Source organism: Ovis aries, chromosome 8 (genome assembly GCF_016772045.2).
Source record: "Ovis aries strain OAR_USU_Benz2616 breed Rambouillet chromosome 8, ARS-UI_Ramb_v3.0, whole genome shotgun sequence".
Taxonomy (NCBI): domain Eukaryota; kingdom Metazoa; phylum Chordata; class Mammalia; order Artiodactyla; family Bovidae; genus Ovis; species Ovis aries.
The window spans coordinates 61690300-61709238 of NC_056061.1; the positions used below are offsets into that span (position 1 = coordinate 61690300).

The window sequence follows — 18939 nt, forward strand, 5'->3', positions numbered from 1 at the left end:
GACAGACCTTTGTTGACAAAGTGATGTCTCTGCTTTTTAATATGCTGTCTAGCATACACACCAATAGAAATTAATTAAAAAAAAGATTTGGGAGAATTTTCCAAAGATTGATAGTTGATGAAAGATATGCCTCATGGGCATATCACACTGAGTCAGCAAAAGGATGTGAGGGATCAAACGAGCAGCCAACCTTGTCTCTGAAATGCTACTAATCTATTTAGGCAAGACATTATTATCACAGAGTGAAAATACACAGCTCAAAAAATATTGCTTAATGGATGGACCTAGGGAGTGTCATACTGAGTGAAGTGAATCAGACAGAGAAGGAGAAGTATCATATAACATCTCTTAGATGTAGAATCTAAAAAGAAATGGTACGAATGAACTTACAAAACAGAAAGGGACTCACAGACTTAGGAAACAAACTTATCGTTGCCAGGGGGCAGGGATAGCTAGGGAGTTTGGGAAGGTCTTGCACACATTGCTGTATTCAGACTGGATAACCAACAAGGACCTATTGTATAGCACATGGAACTCTTCTCAATGTTCTGTGCCAGCAGCCTGGATGGAAGAGGGGTTTGGGGATGCATGTGTATGTATGGCTGAGTCCCTTTGCTGTTCACCTGAAACTACCACAACATTGTTAACTGGCTATGCCTCAACGCAAAATAAAAAGTTTACAGTCTGAAAAAAAATACAATCTATATGACCTTAAAAATATATCATTTAATGATGGAATGCTTCCTTTCTTCTTTACATATACATGTACTTTCCTCATTTCCAGGCACAAAACTTTTTTTTTAATATGATGCTTCCTTCAGTCATGATAGCTAAACACATTTTTAACGTGAGTTATTAATACTGTAGGCAAAAATATCCAAACAAAGGATAGAGCATAAACCTGGAGAACACTACATGGTATATAAATTAAAATGTTACTTTTTAAGAGAAAAACAATGAAATTCAGAACATTTAGCTTCCTCTAGATATTTAATACAAGAGATTCTGTATTCCTGCTACCATTAAATCTTTTCAGAGCTATTCACTTCAGGAGACAAAGCCACTGAAAGGGATGTGAACTGACTTGCCTTTCATGGGAGGAAATGGAGGAGGACAAACCCAAGGTGAGCCTGTTCTCTGACATCACTCAGGATGATACAGAGAGATCTGGGTTTCCCCAGCAGCTCTGCTGTTAACACATGGTGAGACCTGGACAATTTCATTTGGATTTCAGTTTTCTCTGGCTTGAAACAGGAAGAAACTGATCTTTAAGGTTCCTTCCTTCCAATGTTCAAATCTCATGATTTTAAAGAAATTCTCAGGCTCAAGTTAAAAATTTACTCTGAGCAAAAGCACATAGTATGAGGGAATGGCTACCCACTCCAGTATTCTTGCCTGGAGAATTCCATAGACAGAGGAACCTGGCAGACTACAGTTCTCAGGGTTGCAAAGAGCATGACTTGAGCACACACACACTCAATAAATATTTACTGAATGATTAAATAAATAAAGCAATACTCTGAGAACATATGTTAAAAGTAGCATGGACAGTATTATTCACAAAAGCCAAGTCATGGACACATAAGTGTCTGTATCAACAGACGAGTGGATAAAGAAGATGCGGTAAACACAGGCCATGGGATATCACTCAGCCATAAGAAATAATGAAATCTTGCCATTGTGACAACCCAGATGAACCTACAGAATATTATGCTAAGTGAAATAAGTCCTACCTCAACTTGGCCCCTTCACTTTCCCTAGAGACCTTTTGCCTTACTGCACCTTTCAAACAAACCATACCTCCCCCATCTCTTTGCTCCCGAGGTTGTGGTTGTTGGGAAAGTTGCTATCCTTGTTTCAGTCCAAACAGTCATCCTTTAAGGCGGTAGTCTCATAAAAGCACGGATTGCTGGGTTCGAACCCTCATTCATTTTTACTACTCCCAGGATGAGGCCTAGTAATTTTAAACAAACCTCCTAGGTTGCTTTGGTCCCAAGTGATCCATGATGGCATATGGAGGACCACTATTCTTAACTTCTCCAGAAGTTTCATCTCTTCAGGGCTCAACACAGGTCTTCCGACATCTACCACAAACTTAAGCATTTCTTGTATTCCGATTTCCTTCCTTTTTTCCCATTCACTGTAGTGTTTTTCAGGGCTTCCCCAATAGCTCAGCTGGTAAAGAACCTGCCTGCCAATGCAGGAGATGAAAGAGACACAGGTTCGATCCCTGGGTCTGGAAGACCCCTGGAAAAGGAAATGGCAAGCCACTCTAGTATTCTTGCCTGGAAAATTCCATGGACAGAGGAACCTGGTGAGCTACAGTCCATGGAGTCACAAAGAGTCAGACATCACTGAGTGCATATACACAGATAGTGTTTTTCACAACTTGTGTATAAGCAAGGGCCTTAATAATTACTTCCTGATTCATTGAGAACAATTGTATTTCTTGACTCATTCATCCTTAACCGTGTAGTCTTAGGTAAATTACTTAACTTCCTTACTCCTCACTTCTGTTAGGGTAAATTGTGGCTAAATATGGGACCTTCTCATAGTGTTTACTGTGAGGATTAAAAGAAGCATTACACCTAACACAGTTAGAATAGTTCTCAGCACCTGGTAAGCATTCAATAAATATTAGCCATTATTGCCAAATTTGTCACCATAATTTCAATTCAGAAAATTCAAGGTAGTTCTTAAGCTTGTGCTATCAATCAAAGCAGAGCTAGATATTATGACAATAACAATTAGTTTTATCCCAAATAATCTTTTAAATGAAGAGCATTTCTTCATCAAACTCTTAACTTCCACTTCTATTTTCTACCAGGAAGTGGAGATCCTATTGCAGTGCCTTCTTGAATAATTGTCATCTTTACACAGTCATACAGAGAACAGGCAAATAATGGTGAAACAGCAAACAATGGTTTCATATTATTGCAGAGAATGGTGGTGAGCACCAGGATTATTACCAAGTACAGATCCTGTGACCCTTTAAACAGAAGGATAGTGCATAAAAGATTTCAATGTTTTAGTAAGAATTGAAAGTAACTTATCCTAAGAGGTTTAGTTACTTAAAATATTCCCTGTGGATGATATATAATATCAAAGTTTTATATTTTCTCAATAAGAAATGAGACTTCTGAGCATAAGAAAAAGAAATCAACACTTGCTATGGACTGAACTGTGTCTCCTCTCCCAGCAATTTGTACACTGAATCTCTACTGCCCAAAGTGACTGTATCTGGAGCTAGGGCCTTCTGGAAATGATCATGATTACATGAGGTCATAAGGGTAGGGACCTAATCCAACAGGATTCAGTTCAGTTCACTCAGTTGTGTCCGACTCTTTGTGACATCATGAATCGCAGCACGAAATTCCTCCCTATCCGTCACCAACTCCCGGAGTTTACTCAGACTCATGTCCATCCAGTCGGTGATGCCATCCAACCATCTCATCCTCTGTCATCCCCTTCTCCTCCCACCTTCAATCTTTCCCAGCAGCAGGGAAAGATGTCTTTTCAAATGATTACTCCCTTATAAAAAGAAACACCAAGGGAGCTCTCTCTCCCTCTCTTTTCATGCTCAGAAGACAGACCAGGTGAGAACAAAGCAGCCATCCATGGGCCAGGAAGAGAGCTCTCATCAGGAACGGAAGCCTACCAGGGCCTTGATCATAAACTTTCCAGCTTCCAGAATTGTTAAGAAAACACAATTTGTTGTTTAAGCCATGCACTCTATGGTAGTCTGCTATGGCAGTAAGAACAGACTGTATAACAACTCATTCAGTATTTAAATCATTAACGATCACTAATTTCACAGAGCTCTATGAAAGAATAACATGTCCAAAAAGCACCTGTGATGACTATCATTAACCTTTGCTCTTGTGACATTAGCATTTTCTCCTGGACTCTGAGATCATAATATAAAAATGAAACGAAAACCCACAGTGGCCCCTGGACATGAACAATCCAGTCCCATCCCTGAGCTGCTGCCACCAAGGTTATACTTCAGTGACCCTGTAACAGTTGGTCAGTGACACACAAAGGGGAAGTCCACTGTCAACCTGGACTCTATTTAGAAACTTGACTCTTGTACTAAAGAAACAGTGACTCCTGAACTAAAAGGAGTTTGCAGTGAAAGGGTACTGGACAGAGAAGCAGCTCTGGCTTCATAGGAACCTGAGTCCACCCCCCTCCTGCCACTCCCGTTACAGAGGGACTCCTGTGGTCTTGTCTCCTCCAACTGTCTTCCTGCCAGAGTTGCCAGATGAGCCCACAGTAACATACAAAGTGTTCAGCACAGTGCCAGGTACACAGTAGGGACTCAGTACATGTAACCTCTACAGCCACACAACCAACCCTACCCCTACCATAGCAAGGGGAAAAAAGAAAGTTTAAAAGGAATAAAACTAAGCCTGTTAGTTAAGATTGAGACTTTTAGACCAGGCCAAAATCCAAAACGCCCAAGTTATATTGAAGCCCGGCATGCTACAGTCCATGGGGTCACAAAGAGCAGGACACAACTTTTAAACTGTTGTTTAAAAGAAACAAACCTAAAACAAAGTGCTAAAAAAAAATCATAAAATAATGAATAAACAAAAGCTATCAGGCAAATGAAAACAAAATTGTAATAAATGTGGAATAATAATTCCATTTTGCCTGGCAGTAAAGATAAAATGAAATTAAAAAAAAAAACCCAAAGGAGATAAATAGCTCTCCTAGGATCACTGTCTAAAAGAGGAAGAGTTGAAATTTTAATTCAGCTCTGATTGTAAAGCCTGTACTTTCAGTTACTATACAATACTTCCTCCAAATTCACAACTGCCCGCCTAAAATTTCCTCTTGAATCTCCTGGTCAGATCGATCACATAACCTTACTCATTATCTCTACCTCAAACCAGAACCTGCTCCACCTTCTCCATTCTGATAGCAGATACATGACCTCCCAATGGTTTACGAAGATCCCTTGGAATCACCCTCAATTTCTCCTTCATGGATGCTCCACCCCAACCCAACACTTCCACAACTGACCTTCTCATTTTACATCAGAATTTAGTGTCTTCTCTCTCATCCTTCCGATTCTATTGGATTTAAGCCCTCATTTTTTTCTTACTCCTGGGGTTTGGTCTATTTCCTCTTCACAGTCATCCTGCATACTGTTCTCAGACATCTCCCTCCCCCTGCCACCGGCCCCAATCCCAAACAAAACCTAGTGTCATAGCCCTGCGTGAGGATCTGTTAGTTACCGTTCCCGCGGTTCAGCTCCTTAGACTGACCATATGATCCTCTCCATTTTTATGTGCTACCCCTGCCCCAAATCCCTCTTCCCACCTGTCAAACTTCAGTCATCGTTCAAGTTCTAGGTCAAACGGCTCTTCCTCTGAAAAGCCTTCCCTGACACCAAGGTCACTCCCATAGTTCCTCTGCACTCCTACCTGTACGCCAGATGGTAATTACTCTGCTCTTACATGTTTCTGAGTCTTTCCCCACATAAAACAATGACTAGTTTAGCAGATGATTAAAGTAAGTCTAATGAGGAATGAGCTAAGGAATTAAAGGGTTATATGACCTCCAAGCAAAGTGATTTACATTGAGCCTTAGTGTTAATTCAAAGCCTTCTCAACCAGTCATTTAAACTGTTTTCCACTCTCCTCTCATTTGAGTATTACTCTGGAGAACTGCCTGGTAATAAAGATGACCTTGTAGGATACCCACAACACTGCGTCTCCTGCCTGAGGGGACTTCCTACTCTGCCTTCATCCCTGGACACAGTGGTAGGCTAATGAGATTGAGCTGCTAGGGCAGAGCTGAGGTGCTTATACCTGTGAAAGACATTTTCTTTTGAGACAGGAAAGCAACACTGTGCCAGGACTTCTTATCTTCAGAGCTAGGCTCAATAGAGTGTTTAGTTAGGCCTCAGCTAAAGTCAATAGAGTTTTGCTAAAGCACACAAAACGATGATTGTCCTCAGACTCTCACTGCCTCGACCCTAATCCACTTTTACTCCTCCAAAGTTGGTGCCATCCTCTTCCCTCGCTGTCTTACTGAGCCCCGCCTGCTAGACCAGGAAGGACAAATGCCCCCGTATCTCTGCCTCCCCGAAGCTCAGAAGCATTGGTTTCTCCAGTCCCGGGCATGTCAGTCAGTCTCTGGAGTCTGACCTGCCACCCTCACCTTTATCATCACAGTTGTCATGGTGAGCTGTGCTCAGCTCTTTATGCTGACATCAGGTGATTTACAGGCTTTAGCTTCATAGCCACCTGCCGAGGGAGACACTGCTATTAAACTTACAGAGAAGTGAAGTAACCTGCCTGAGGTCTCACAGTAAGTCAGTGGGGGGACTGGAATCCAAACTCTGGACTGTCTGATTCTAGAAGCAAACAAGGAACCATTACGCTAAAAGGCAGGATTGGGAATACTTCCCATGACTAAGGCTCCTCCTCTAGACTGGGAGAAGGTGGGAACCCAATGTGAAGATCCTGATTTTCTCACATCACTCTTGGCCTTCATCATTTGTTTACAAGACCCCTTACTTTTCAGGCTTTAAGACCTTTTCACTGTCAGCTTTACAGGCAAAGGAGACTTGGGAGAAATAAATAATGGTTGCTTAGTCACAGTGATTCACCTGACGTTAAAGCTTCAGCCTGTGAGTTATTTAATCCATTCCATGACAAGCGTTTATTCTTCCCAGTCCTGTGCCTGACTCCCGAGGCAGTGTTGCGGTATCGCTCATGGCCACATCCCTCCCACTCACGTGTGCTCTGACCCTTGGCAGCTCACAGCCTGCCTGGCAGCCTTGCGAGATTTTGTACACTCTATTCATCAAGAGACAACTTTTGGAAACCAGAAGCCACAGCTGACCACAGATCTGTCAAAGTTTCATCCAGCATATATTTGGACTAGCAAGACTGCTTTCCCAAAGCCCAAAGTCTGGGTTTTTGGGGTGTGTGTGTGTACTGAGGACAGTTTTGTCAAAACCAATGACTTCCTTATATGTCTATATGTCTAGGAATAATAATAATAATGTGAAGTGTGAAACCAGGGACAATTTCGCTTGTGATTCTAATCAGAGTAGGGGCATCACTGGTTGTTTACTGATTAATTCTACTCTATCAACATTTTTGAGATGAACATTCTAAGCCAGATTGAAATGATCGTGTATGTCTTGACCATACTCTTAGTAACACTGCTGCCCCTGAGTTGACAACACACTCAGACTGGAGGAGTGGGAAGGGAGGCAAAGCAGAAAAGTTATGACTGGAGGGGCAAGAAAGTCTGGTGAATTTATCTGAGAAACAAGGCAAATATAATCTAATTGAACATCAAAATCTTTTTCATATTATCTTATGGTTGTTTCTAATATATTACATTCTGACAGATCTCCTGCACAGCTTTGAACTTAGCCACAAAACCCAATATGAATGAATTGAATGAGAGATTTGAGAAATTTAATTTTTTTCTTCATGAGCTATAGGAGTCAATCATACAATTCACTGATAATCTTTCATAATTTTACAGACTCTCGAAAGCCTCTGATCCATACCTCAAACTTAATCTGTATCACCTTCAAAAAGGGAAACCTTATATCTTCCTAAACACAGAAAACTACTTGCCTGCTCAATATTCCTCATATATTCCTTAGAATTTGTCAGCATACTGTAAGATTATTAGTTTTGTAACATATGAAGACCAAGTAGTTTCAAGGTAAAACCATTATATAGATTATCTTTGTGTCCTTGTTCATCTAACTGAGAAACTGCTTAAGAATGAGATTTTCAGACTTGTTTCACTGGATGTTGTAAGGGCAGATATTACCTGATAATTTGGTAATATCTAACTAATTTGCAGTATACCTGCAGCACATACACTGAAATGCACAGACTATTCGCTTACCATTTAACCAACAGCTGTTAGACATCAACTATGTGCCAGGCACTTTTCTAGGTACTAGGCTACAGAAGTTAAAAATGACGTAAGTCCTTTCTTATAATAAGCTTATATTCCAGTGAAAGCAGACAAGACAATAAACAAGTAGAATATCAATATATACATGCTTAGATGTTGCAAATAACATGGAGAAAAATAGAGGGTGCTAGTTTGCTGCTACTGCTGCTAAGTTGCTTCAGTCGTGTCTGACTCTGTGCGACCCCACAGATGGCAGTCCACCAGGCTCCGCCGTCCCTGGGATTCTCCAGGCAAGAACACTGGAGTGGGTTGCCATTTCCTTCTCCAATGGATGAAAGAGAAAAGTGAAGGTGAAGTCGCTCAGTTGTGTCTGACTCTTAGGGACTCTTAGCGACCCCATGGATCGCTACCCGGCTCCTCCGTCCATGGGATTTTCCAGGCAAGAGTACTGGAGTGGGGTGTCATTGCCTTCTCCAGGGTGCTAGTTTGGGGAGCTACAAATCTGAGGAAGATGGCCAGGGAAGGCATCACTAAAGAGGTGGCATTTAAACAATACCTGAAGGAGGAGAGAAAATTATTTACATGCATCTCTCAGGCCAAATATTCCAGGTGGAGGGCATAGCAATGTAAGTTCTAGGAGGTTAGAAAATTGATCTTTCACTTCAATAGCCCCAGGGTTTCTAGCTCAATAGTGACCCCACATCAAATACTAAGTGAATGAATATGTGAATTAAAATAGCATGAAATAGCTTCTTAAAAAAGGAGGTGGTGGTAGTAGTGGCCAATTACTTTACTAAAGTCAAAAGTTTATATTACATAAATTTCACATGCCTTGATTCTTACAGATGTTTTACAAGAGAGGTTAGTAACCAGGATCTATTCCAAGTTCTTACAGACTCTTAATGACTCCAAGGTTAACAAATGGTCAATGCCACAAAGTATTTTCAAAAAGATGTCAGAATCTGCTCCAACACTTACATTTACCCTCTGGTTCTATGTCAAGCGGACAGTGAGTACAGCACGCATGTACCCTGCTTGTATGTGGAAGCAGAAAGGCTCTTCCTCTACATGATAGCTGGGTATGTGCCCAGCTCTGAAACCTGAAAAAACCCACCACCTGAATCCAAAGCATAGGGACTGCTCTCTATTTAACAGCATTGCCATTTGTTGAAGACCGTAAACATGGACGTTGGTGACCCTGTACATAAACAGCTGATACGGCAGAAAGAAAAAAGGGTCCATTAACTATTCCATTTTAAAGGTTCAGTTCCTTCCTTAAGCTAAATTATCCCAATGCATTAAAAAAAAATAAAATAAAAGACAATGCATAAAATAACTTACATCAGCAACTATGGCAGGCTTACCCAACAGAAAGTACAACCATTGTGTTAATTTGCTCCTAAACGGGATAATACAGAGTGAAGTGCTTAGAACATTGCTTTGCCCATAGTCAGTGCTCAATTAACATGATTATTATTAATAATATTATTAGTATTTAATTAAAGGCTTGAGTATAGTCAGAAAATTATGCATCTGTTTTATATTTAGTCCTATGTACTGGCATAAAAAGAATTAGAAAACTATGACCATACTCTTTAAAAGCTTGAAATATATGCAACTAGAAAGTTCTATAAAGTCCCACTAGAAGAAGTTCAATAACATATAAAATAGCTAAAACACGATAGTTATGCAAGGTACAATATATAGTAAAAAAAAAATGAGAGTTTCCAAGAGGGAAAAGATCATAAAACTAGGAAGGCTTCAAAAAGCAGGACTGGTACTGAACGTGACAGAGCTGGACGAAGTACATCAGTGAGACAGTTTTGGGTAACTAAACTCTAAATTTATTAAAGTCTGCAGTAGGATGATAGCAGAAGCAGCAAATTTAAAGGCAAGGATCCGAGACCTCTGCTGAAGACAGAGGAGTACTGGACCTGTGACTATGTGGGTTTAGGGACAGGGTGTGAGGCAACCTCCACTTACAAACCTGAGGCCACCGCTAGAGGACTAGGCTGAGTCCAGACTGACCAGCGGCATCTACAAGTGGCTCAACAGGCCAGCGTGGAGACGAGGCAGTGCACAGCACTGGACCACCAGGAAGAGAACATTTTATCCTGCAAAAGATTCAGTAGTTAAGGCTCGGAGTCAGAAAGATGCCAGAGCCTCCAGCAGCAGCAGAAAGTATCAAAAAAAAAAAAAAAAAAGACCTGAAACATAATGCTGTGGGGGTGTGGAAGGGTGGAAGGCATATTGGTGCAACTGACTGGTACACAGCAATTACTCAGAGGAGTGAAAGCTGATGGACAACTTACTGTATAGAAGTTGAGTTTTAGATGATAGGAAAGCATCTACTATCTTAAAGAGTGAGTTGGGAATGTGGAACCCATAATATCAACACAGGAGAGTAGAAATCATGAGAACAAATACAATTCTCCCCACCTAGCCCAGGAAAAAAAATTAAAGCTTAGAAGAGAGATGGTAAAAAAATATGCAGAAGTCAAGAGAGAAGTTTGAAGGAATGGCCTGAATTAGAGTCAGATGAAATAGACTAGTTGAGGACATTTTTTCATGAGAAAACCTTTTAAGGCAGAAAAATAAAGCTTTCAGAGTATATATTCCCAACCAAATGAACAGAACAGTCCCACACTTCAAGAATTATGCCTGATTTTATGTGATAAATTGAAGGATAATGTAGAAACAGCAGGCCACATGACATAATCCTATCACAATGCATTAAAGCATGACTCAGAGATTTAACCCACAGAAAGTTATTAACAGACCTGCTGTTTGCAAAACAATACAAACATAACATGTCACCCAAGCAAAGATCTTTACTCTCCTTCTTTCTACTTTGCTTTTTAAAATGTGGTCTTTAAAAAAAAAAAAATTCAATGATTTCAATATTAATTTCAGCCTACATTCAACAGTAAATAATCAATCTCACCAGCCAATTGCTTTCAACTTTGCTTTGTTGGAATTTCTGGGATGTATTCTTTTTTTCTCTTTATACTTGGAAAGCTTTAAACTTTGAAAGCTTGGTAATAGCTGATATTATTGACTGCTTTTGTGTTTTCAAAAAGCACACTCCAAAGATCTTTGAGATAATAGCCATTCCTCCACCCTACCTGCCATTTTTTAAAAAACACTATTCCATTGCCATCATAGTTTCTGCAAAGCTGTTTATGGGTAGTTCATCAGATGCCCTTTGATTTTCTCTTAGTACTAAAATTTGTTAGAAATAGCCCTTTTGTATTCAAAGGCACAGCTTAAATCAGATGCTAGATTTTAGATGACTCTTTCACAAACGTAAGGGCACATCTGCATGTTTGTGTATTTCTGAAGACTAATTTCTACTCACAGAACTTAAGTGGAAAAGAACATGCCAAAAGACATTGGTTTAAAATTTCAAAAGAAAATACAATTAATGCAGAAAAAATAACATAAAAATAAAATGCAGAGTAAAATAAAATATAAATACAGTAAATAAAATGTTACTTCATTAAAACTATGACTGTCAACAACAAGAAAAGAGATCAAAATTAAGGAACCTGTAGTATTAAATACAGCAGGGGTAAGAAGGAAGAAAAACAAAGCCTAGAATACGCTGGGTGTGCTAGTCGTTCAGTTGTGTCCGACTCTTTATGACCCCATGGACTGTAGCCTGCCAGGCTCCTCTGTCCATGGAATTTTCCAGGCAAGAATACTGGAGTTGGTTGCCATTTCCTTCTCCAGGGGACCTTCCCAACCCAGGGATCGAACTTGGGTCTCCCGCATTGCAGGCAGATGCTTTATTGTCTGAGCTACTAGCTCACCAAATTAAGTTGTGACCACAGGATAATATAATAATTTGAACTTTACTTTGACCCATTATTAATCTGATGATGAACAGATGTTGGGTCTGTTACCAAATCCCCTTTTGCCACCTGTCCCTGCACCACTGCTCTGCAGTCCCCATCTCTTCTAGTTCCCTGGATGACTCTGTTCATCCTCTAGCTGGAAGCTCAGGTGGTCCCTGACAACCCCAGGCTGGGTTAGGTTCTTCTGTGGGTTCTCAATGCCCCATGTGTGTACTCCTTCAGTACCATCCTCTATTAGAATTGCTGTGTGTTAATCTACCCTCTCCCACCTCCCACTAGATTGCAGCTAACCCTGGAGGGCCAAGTCTTAACCTTTATTCATCTTTTTAGCATATAGCAAATATGCTATATGCCTGGCAAATAGCAGTTTTAAAATATATAAATTGATGATGCATGTTCTACACCATTGATGTATGGTCTGAAATATGATTTAAAATATGGGGTTATTTATTAAGAAGAAACCCAGCCACTTAACAGATAAAGCAAGGCAACTTACAGAGAGAATCTGCAGACTCAGAGCTATACAACTTTATAGCATAAGAAGGGAAATCATTATTGTGTGACCAGCATAATCATGCTTTCCATGATAAAACTAGTAACACCTGGATTTGAAAGACAAAGAAACCCAAATGGAAAGACCCGAGTTAAGGTGTAAAAGCTAATTCTTCATGGGGTTTAAATCATAAAGGAATAGTCTCCTCACCCTATGGAGCTCCTTTAACTCAGGCAGCTATGAATCCAAGGGTGAAGCCTAACCTGACAGTGATGGGGTGGAGTGGGGAGACTGCTTTTCCCTGTTTGGATGGATTCAAAACCAGAGTGTAAATACCAACCACCCTGGAGCAGCAGTCTGCTGCTTTATTGAATCCAAGGGTGAAGCCTAACCTGACAGTGATGGGGTGGAGTGGGGAGACTGCTTTTCCCTGTTTGGATGGATTCAAAACCAGAGTGTAAATACCAACCACCCTGGAGCAGCAGTCTGCTGCTTTATGCTCATCTGGAATCTCTTCTTGCTTCTGTAGCTCTGCTTTTCTTTCCCTCTCAGTTCTGATCCACTTGTCAAATTGACCTTGCCTGGGGAGCAGTAGGCACAGTTCATAAAAGGAAAAAATCCAGACTGCACAGCACTCCAAGCAGAGAGGAGTGGAACATGCCACAGGTAGCCCTGTTCTCCAGTAACCTACCAGCTGGAAGGAGACCTCCCAGAGGTGGGGAACTTCAAGCATAGGCGCAAACTTTAAACACAGAGAAATGCGTGCGGCTTGTTAACTTCCAGTAAGTCACTGAAATTTCTGCTGGAAAAACCTTGTCAGCAGAAGAAATGACCTCACATGACCATGATGGCAAGGGAGAGAAAGAGGCCTGTGTTCATAGTGTTAGGTAGGCAGAATAGGGAAAAGGAGTCCAAAACGGCGGTGGCTAAAAGACAAGGAAGGGAAAAGCCCGCAAAAACAGAACAAAAGAAGGTCCTAGGACCGGAGTGAGGACCTCAGGTAAAACAAACAACACTCCTGGCTGGCCCCATTTACATAGGACAGGCCCAGGGAGAGATAAACATATAAATAGAGGAGCCAAAGCCAGCTCTCTCCCCCATCCCTCCACGTCTTTGGATCTACATGCCCTCACGCCTCGAAGATGGATTTTCCTGCTATCTTCTAAATAAAATAGAGCTGTAACACTGATTTGTCTAAGAGCTACAACATGGTCCATTTGAGACCTGAGAGCTATAACACGGTCTATCCAAGACCTGAGAGCTGTGACATGCCGAGGGGGCTTTCATGTCCGTCACTCCAAATCTTTGTTGTGACGAGACAGAGAACCGAGGAACATACACTTGCGTGACAAAAGAATGTAAACAATGACAACAGACTTTTGAAAACCAGCTTCCAATGAACTTCACAAATCTGGGTTCTTGAATACAAATAATCAGAGACGGGATATGGGGCTGGGTTCTCCAATTGAAACACTAACTCTTATAAAATGCAGTAGAACTTTAGAAAAGTTATAAGTCATCCACTGGAAAGATTGTGACAACCTAAGTCAGTTCTGGTTTTAAAATATCAGACGCCCTGGAAACACTGAAACACATGACCAGACATTTCATCTTTCCAAGGCACATAAAGAGAATATCCTGTCTTGGCAAACTTTGCATAAATGGACATTCAAGCAAAGGAGGAGCTGGCACCAACATCCTTGCTAAGTGTTCTAGAGGATGATTGCTGAGTGCTTGGATCTTGGCTTCCTGATCAGCTAGTCCCGTGATGCAGCTTTCTAGCTGATCGTGTGGCAAATACCACAGTTGCTCAACTTTTGCAAGGGCCTTGGGTAACAAAAGAAAAGTCAGACATCGCAGCTCAGGTCTTGTGTTTTTCCTGGCAGCATACTGGTAGCATCTGTCTATAAAATTCAGCAGCAGTGTTCTTTTAACGTGGAAAGTAGTGAATGCCCTAGCACTTAACAGTCTCATAACTGGGCACATAAAAAGAACCCTATGATTACTCTTCTGGTATTTTTTAAGTTGTAAAATGTAAGCTGAGCCATCATGCCTCTCATACATATATTCCTCCCATGTCAGATGAAACTGTCATTATACCAAGAAATTAAAATCTCCCTAATCCTGGGCTGGACTTCATTGTGGGTGAAAATTTGGTTCTGTGTTTATCAGTTCAGTTCAGTTGCTCAGTCGTGTCCGACTCTTTGCGACCCCATGAATCACAGCACGCCAGGCCTCCCCGTCCATCATCAACTCCCAGAGTTCACTCAAACTCACATCCATTGAATCAGTGATGCCATCCAGCCATCTCATCCTCTGTCGTCCCCTCCTCCTACTGCCCCCAATCCTTCCCAGCCTCAGAGTCTTTTCCAATGAGTCAACTCTTCGCATGAGGTGGCCAAAGTACTGGAGTTTCAGCTTTAGCATCATTCCTTCCAAAGAACAATATCACATACTAAATTCTGTCTCCAAATCCATTAGCAAAACTCATAAAGGCATGCAAGAGAGCATGGCTATTATAGAAATGTCCATTTGCTCAATGTTAAGTGTCCATTATCCTAGGGGAAAAAAGTAACATTTCAACAACAGTGTCTTTGAAAGGGACCTACCTAGCTGCTTCTCCCGCTCCTCACGCCGCTCCCTTGCGAGCCTCTGCCGGTCATCAACACGCAGCACAGGTGGAGGGTCTGAAAAGGAGATGGGAGACACAGAGGAGCAGATTTTTAAAAATGATATACACTGATAAATATCTGTCTGGTACATCTGATGAATGAATTATTACTACATCATACCTATAGTAACATTACAACAATTATGACCATACTTGTAGTGATGTACTTTATTATAATTTTCCTGAGAATTTCCCAGTATTTTCTTCAATTTAAAAATATTATATATGAGGTTAGAGTCTATGAGTTCTCATCACAAGGGAAAAAAATCATTTTTTTTTCCATCTATATAAGATGCTGGATGTAAACTAAATATATTGGAATAAATATGTCATAATACAAGTCAAGTCATTATGCTGTACACCTTAAACTTACAGTTTAATCGATGCTGTATGTTAAATACATCTCAATAAGACTCAAAAAAAAAAATAAAAGAAAAAAGACACTCAGCCAAAACAAATTATGTCAAAACATAACTGTGCCTTTGGCTTATTATTATCAAACACTATTCATGAGGTTTTATGTTCCTAAACTACTGAACTTTTATTATTTTTATGTTTTAAAAAGTCTCCTGGGGCTTCCCTGGTGGCTTAGTGGTAAAGAATCCGCCTGCCAACGCAGGAGACACAGGTTTGATCCCTGGTTTGAGAGATCCCACATGCTATGGAGTAACCACGCCCATGTGCCCCAACTACTGAGCTTGTGCTCTAGGGCTCGGGAGTCCCAATTACTGAGCCTACGTGCCCCAACTACTGAAGGCTGTGGGCCCCGAAGTCTTGCTCTGCAGCTAGAGAGTAGTCCCTGCTCGCCACAACTAGAGGAAAGTCAGAGCACAGCCAAATAAAAAATAAGAAAATAAAATTTAAAAAAGTCTGCTCCTTAACAACAAATAGAATCCTAAGTGAATGTATTCTACTAAATAGATGGTCAGTCACCAGTTAGACATGAAGAGCCCAGCTTTGAAATCAGACAGGCATGAAATCACTTCTGGTTCTGTCACGCTCACTTGCTATGAGACTTGGCCGAGTTACTCACCCAGCTCTCTAAGTCTTAAGCTGTGACATTGGTTTCATGGGTTTTTACTGGTTGTCTATGAGGATAAAATAGACCTTATCTAACACCACTATATGGATTAAATAAAATGGTGCTTATAACAGCATTAGCACAGTGCCTAGCACTTGATAAATCTCAGTAACTATCTGCATTCATTGAATACACTAAATATCTACTGTGATCAGGCAGTGTTTTATGTGCTGAAAGGAGAGCTGTCAACAAAAAAGACAGAAATCTCTGCTCAAATAAAGCTTGCTTAGGGAAAACATATGTAAAATATAGAGAATGGAAAAAGGGGCAATATATAGAATGTTCTGGAGAAGGAAATGGCAACCCACTCCAGTATTCTTGCCTGGAGAATTCCATAGACAGAGGAGCCTGGCGGGCTACAATCCATGGGGGTGCACAGAGTTGGACCAGACAGAGACGACTTAGCATGCACGTACATAGAATGTTGTTGCTTTAATGGCTAAGTTGTGTCAGACTCTTGCAACCCCATGGCCTGGAGCCTGCCAGGCTCCTCTGTCCATGGGATTTCCCAGGCAAGAACACTGGACTGGGTTGCCATTTCCTTTTCCAGGGGATCTTCCCAATCCAGGGATTGAACCCACATCTCCTGCACTGGCAGGAGGGTTCTTTACCACTCACCCACCTGGGAATGTTAGACTGAGATAAATGCTAGGGAGACAACAAAGCAACAAACGGACTGTGAAATGGCAGGAATGGAAGGCTGGGCATTTTGGATAGGTGCCAAGGGAATTCTAAGTTAGATGGTAGCTTTTATGTGTAAAAACCTGATGGAAATAAGGGAGCTGTCTGTGCAGACATTCCAAGAGGTGAAAAGCAAGTGCAAAGGCCCTGAGGTTGCAAGTACCTAAGATGTTCAAGAAACGACATGAAGATCTGAGCCACTGGAGCAGAGTGAGATCATTTAAGCGATGGGGCCAGAGGCTAGGGTCCTGGTGAGGACTTTGGATTATGCTGTGAGTGAGATGCCACTAATGACTTTCCAGCAAAGGTCTATAAAAATACGCTCACTCTGCTGTTGCTAAATAAAAACAAAAGCATAGTAATGATAACAATGATGATGATAATAATTACACTTAACATCAGCATTATTTTCCTTGCTATTAAATTAACAATTTAAAATCTCACATTAAGAAGAAAAACCTACTGGAATAATACTTTAGAGACAACATAGAGACTTCAACAGATTTAAAGGACTTGCATCCCAAATGCCTTCTAAATTCTGTTACAGAATTTGTACATTTAAGAGAATAAAATTGTATGAAAGTGCATTAGAAGCTGCATAAACCTGGCAGTGGGGTCATGGGCAGGACCAGGAGATGATATTTTGTGTTTTTCCTTTGCTTTAAGGTATTTTTTTTCTAATTGATAATATGAACCCCTAACTAGCTCATATTCGTTATGATAATTATTTCCCCCATTTGCTAATCATTTATGAGGTTTCAAATATTTTTTATGTAGAAAAATACAGCCTTTGGTCCCAAAAGGTTTTCTTCTGACCCTAGAAAAGAGGCACGCAGACCCCCCCTTAGGCACTTTGTTAAGGGTCACAGACAGGGGAGCTTTGCTGTCGTTTGTTTTTGGAAATGACAGCCCTATCGAACTGATATTTTGAAGAAAAAAATGATCTAAGAATCCATGCCAAAATGAAGTTAGAAGCAAGACTTCTAGCAATTACTTATTGCTTTAAAAAAGTCCTTTAATAGTGAGGTTTTACTCCCTTATGAAAACTTTGCACTTATTATGAAACTTGAAAACCATAGTAACTAAAATAATATAAATAACTTTTACTTATAAAAGTTACATGGGGATATTATAGAAAGTCTATAAGTAGACACAATGAAGTAAAATTCTGCTCATAGAATACCGAGTATGTGACATTTCTACAAATTTCACACAAATTTTGACAAAAATTTCCAAAAGGAGGTTTTAAGAACAACATAGTCATCCTCACCTACCCTCTTCCACCCCAACCAACCCTGAGAGTCCCAAGTCAATACCTGGTGTTCCTGCAGTCATGAGACAACACTCAATTATGCAGTGGAACATCTGCCTTTCAGATGCATAAAGAAAGGGCATAGTTCACCTCTGATTTCTATGATATCATTCCATATGAAAATTACACTCTTCACATGTAATAAACTGTATCCTGTCTGGTAACACCAGGACCTCAGAAACCAGGTTGTATATAGTGCTATCAAGATATATCAATAAACACTATAAATAAGGCCAACGCTTATGAGTTCAGTAATTCTCCCTGGCCACCTTTATCGCTTCAGCACTGATCTCAGCCACTATTTATTTATAATTTGATTTGAGAAAGTAAAGAACAAATATAACACATTTCTAAAATACAACGCATTTCTAAAATACAACGCATTTCTAAAATAGAACGTGCACAATGACTATTATATGCTAGACGAGTTTGGTTGGTTTCAGGACCTGCCACTAAAAAACACTGCGAAGTGAAAAAGGTATTCAGTTTGAATTCTGTTTCCATCCTTCTGGTCACATTGATAAGAAGGTCACTTTGGTACCAGAATGTTACTAAACACCCTGTGGCAGATTAAAGATGGCTGTGAATATGGGTAGGGAGGAGCAGAGCCTGGTCAGTTTTGTTCATTGCTATATTCCCAAAGCCTAGGACTATACCTGGCAGAAAGGAGGGTATTCAATGAATATTTATTAAATGAATGAAAGAAACAAATGAGCCAGCAACCTTGGTTAACATTTGGAGCCTACACATTCCTAAATGTTAATGGAATTAACATTCACTATGAGGGCAAACTCATACCAAACTTGTATTTGACAATAGATTTTTGCCAGTCTATGTCCGATGCAGGATACAGCATGCTTGGGGCTGGTGCACGGGGATGACCCAGAGACATGTTATGGGGAGGGAGGTGGGAGGGAGGGTTCATGTTTGGGAACGCATGTA

At 40.6% G+C, this 18939-nt stretch overlaps 1 protein-coding gene across 19 annotated transcripts in view; it reads right to left on the bottom strand.

Moving 5' to 3' along the window:
* MAP7 (microtubule associated protein 7) overlaps nucleotides 1-18939 on the bottom strand; it is a 180257-nt gene that overhangs the window by 39971 nt on the left and 121347 nt on the right. For all 19 annotated transcript variants that reach the window (XM_060419735.1, XM_060419733.1, XM_060419732.1 and 16 more), the window contains exon 3: nucleotides 14862-14939. In XM_060419735.1, the coding sequence (XP_060275718.1) occupies nucleotides 14862-14939 (78 nt within the window). The remainder of the gene's footprint in view (nucleotides 1-14861; nucleotides 14940-18939) is intronic.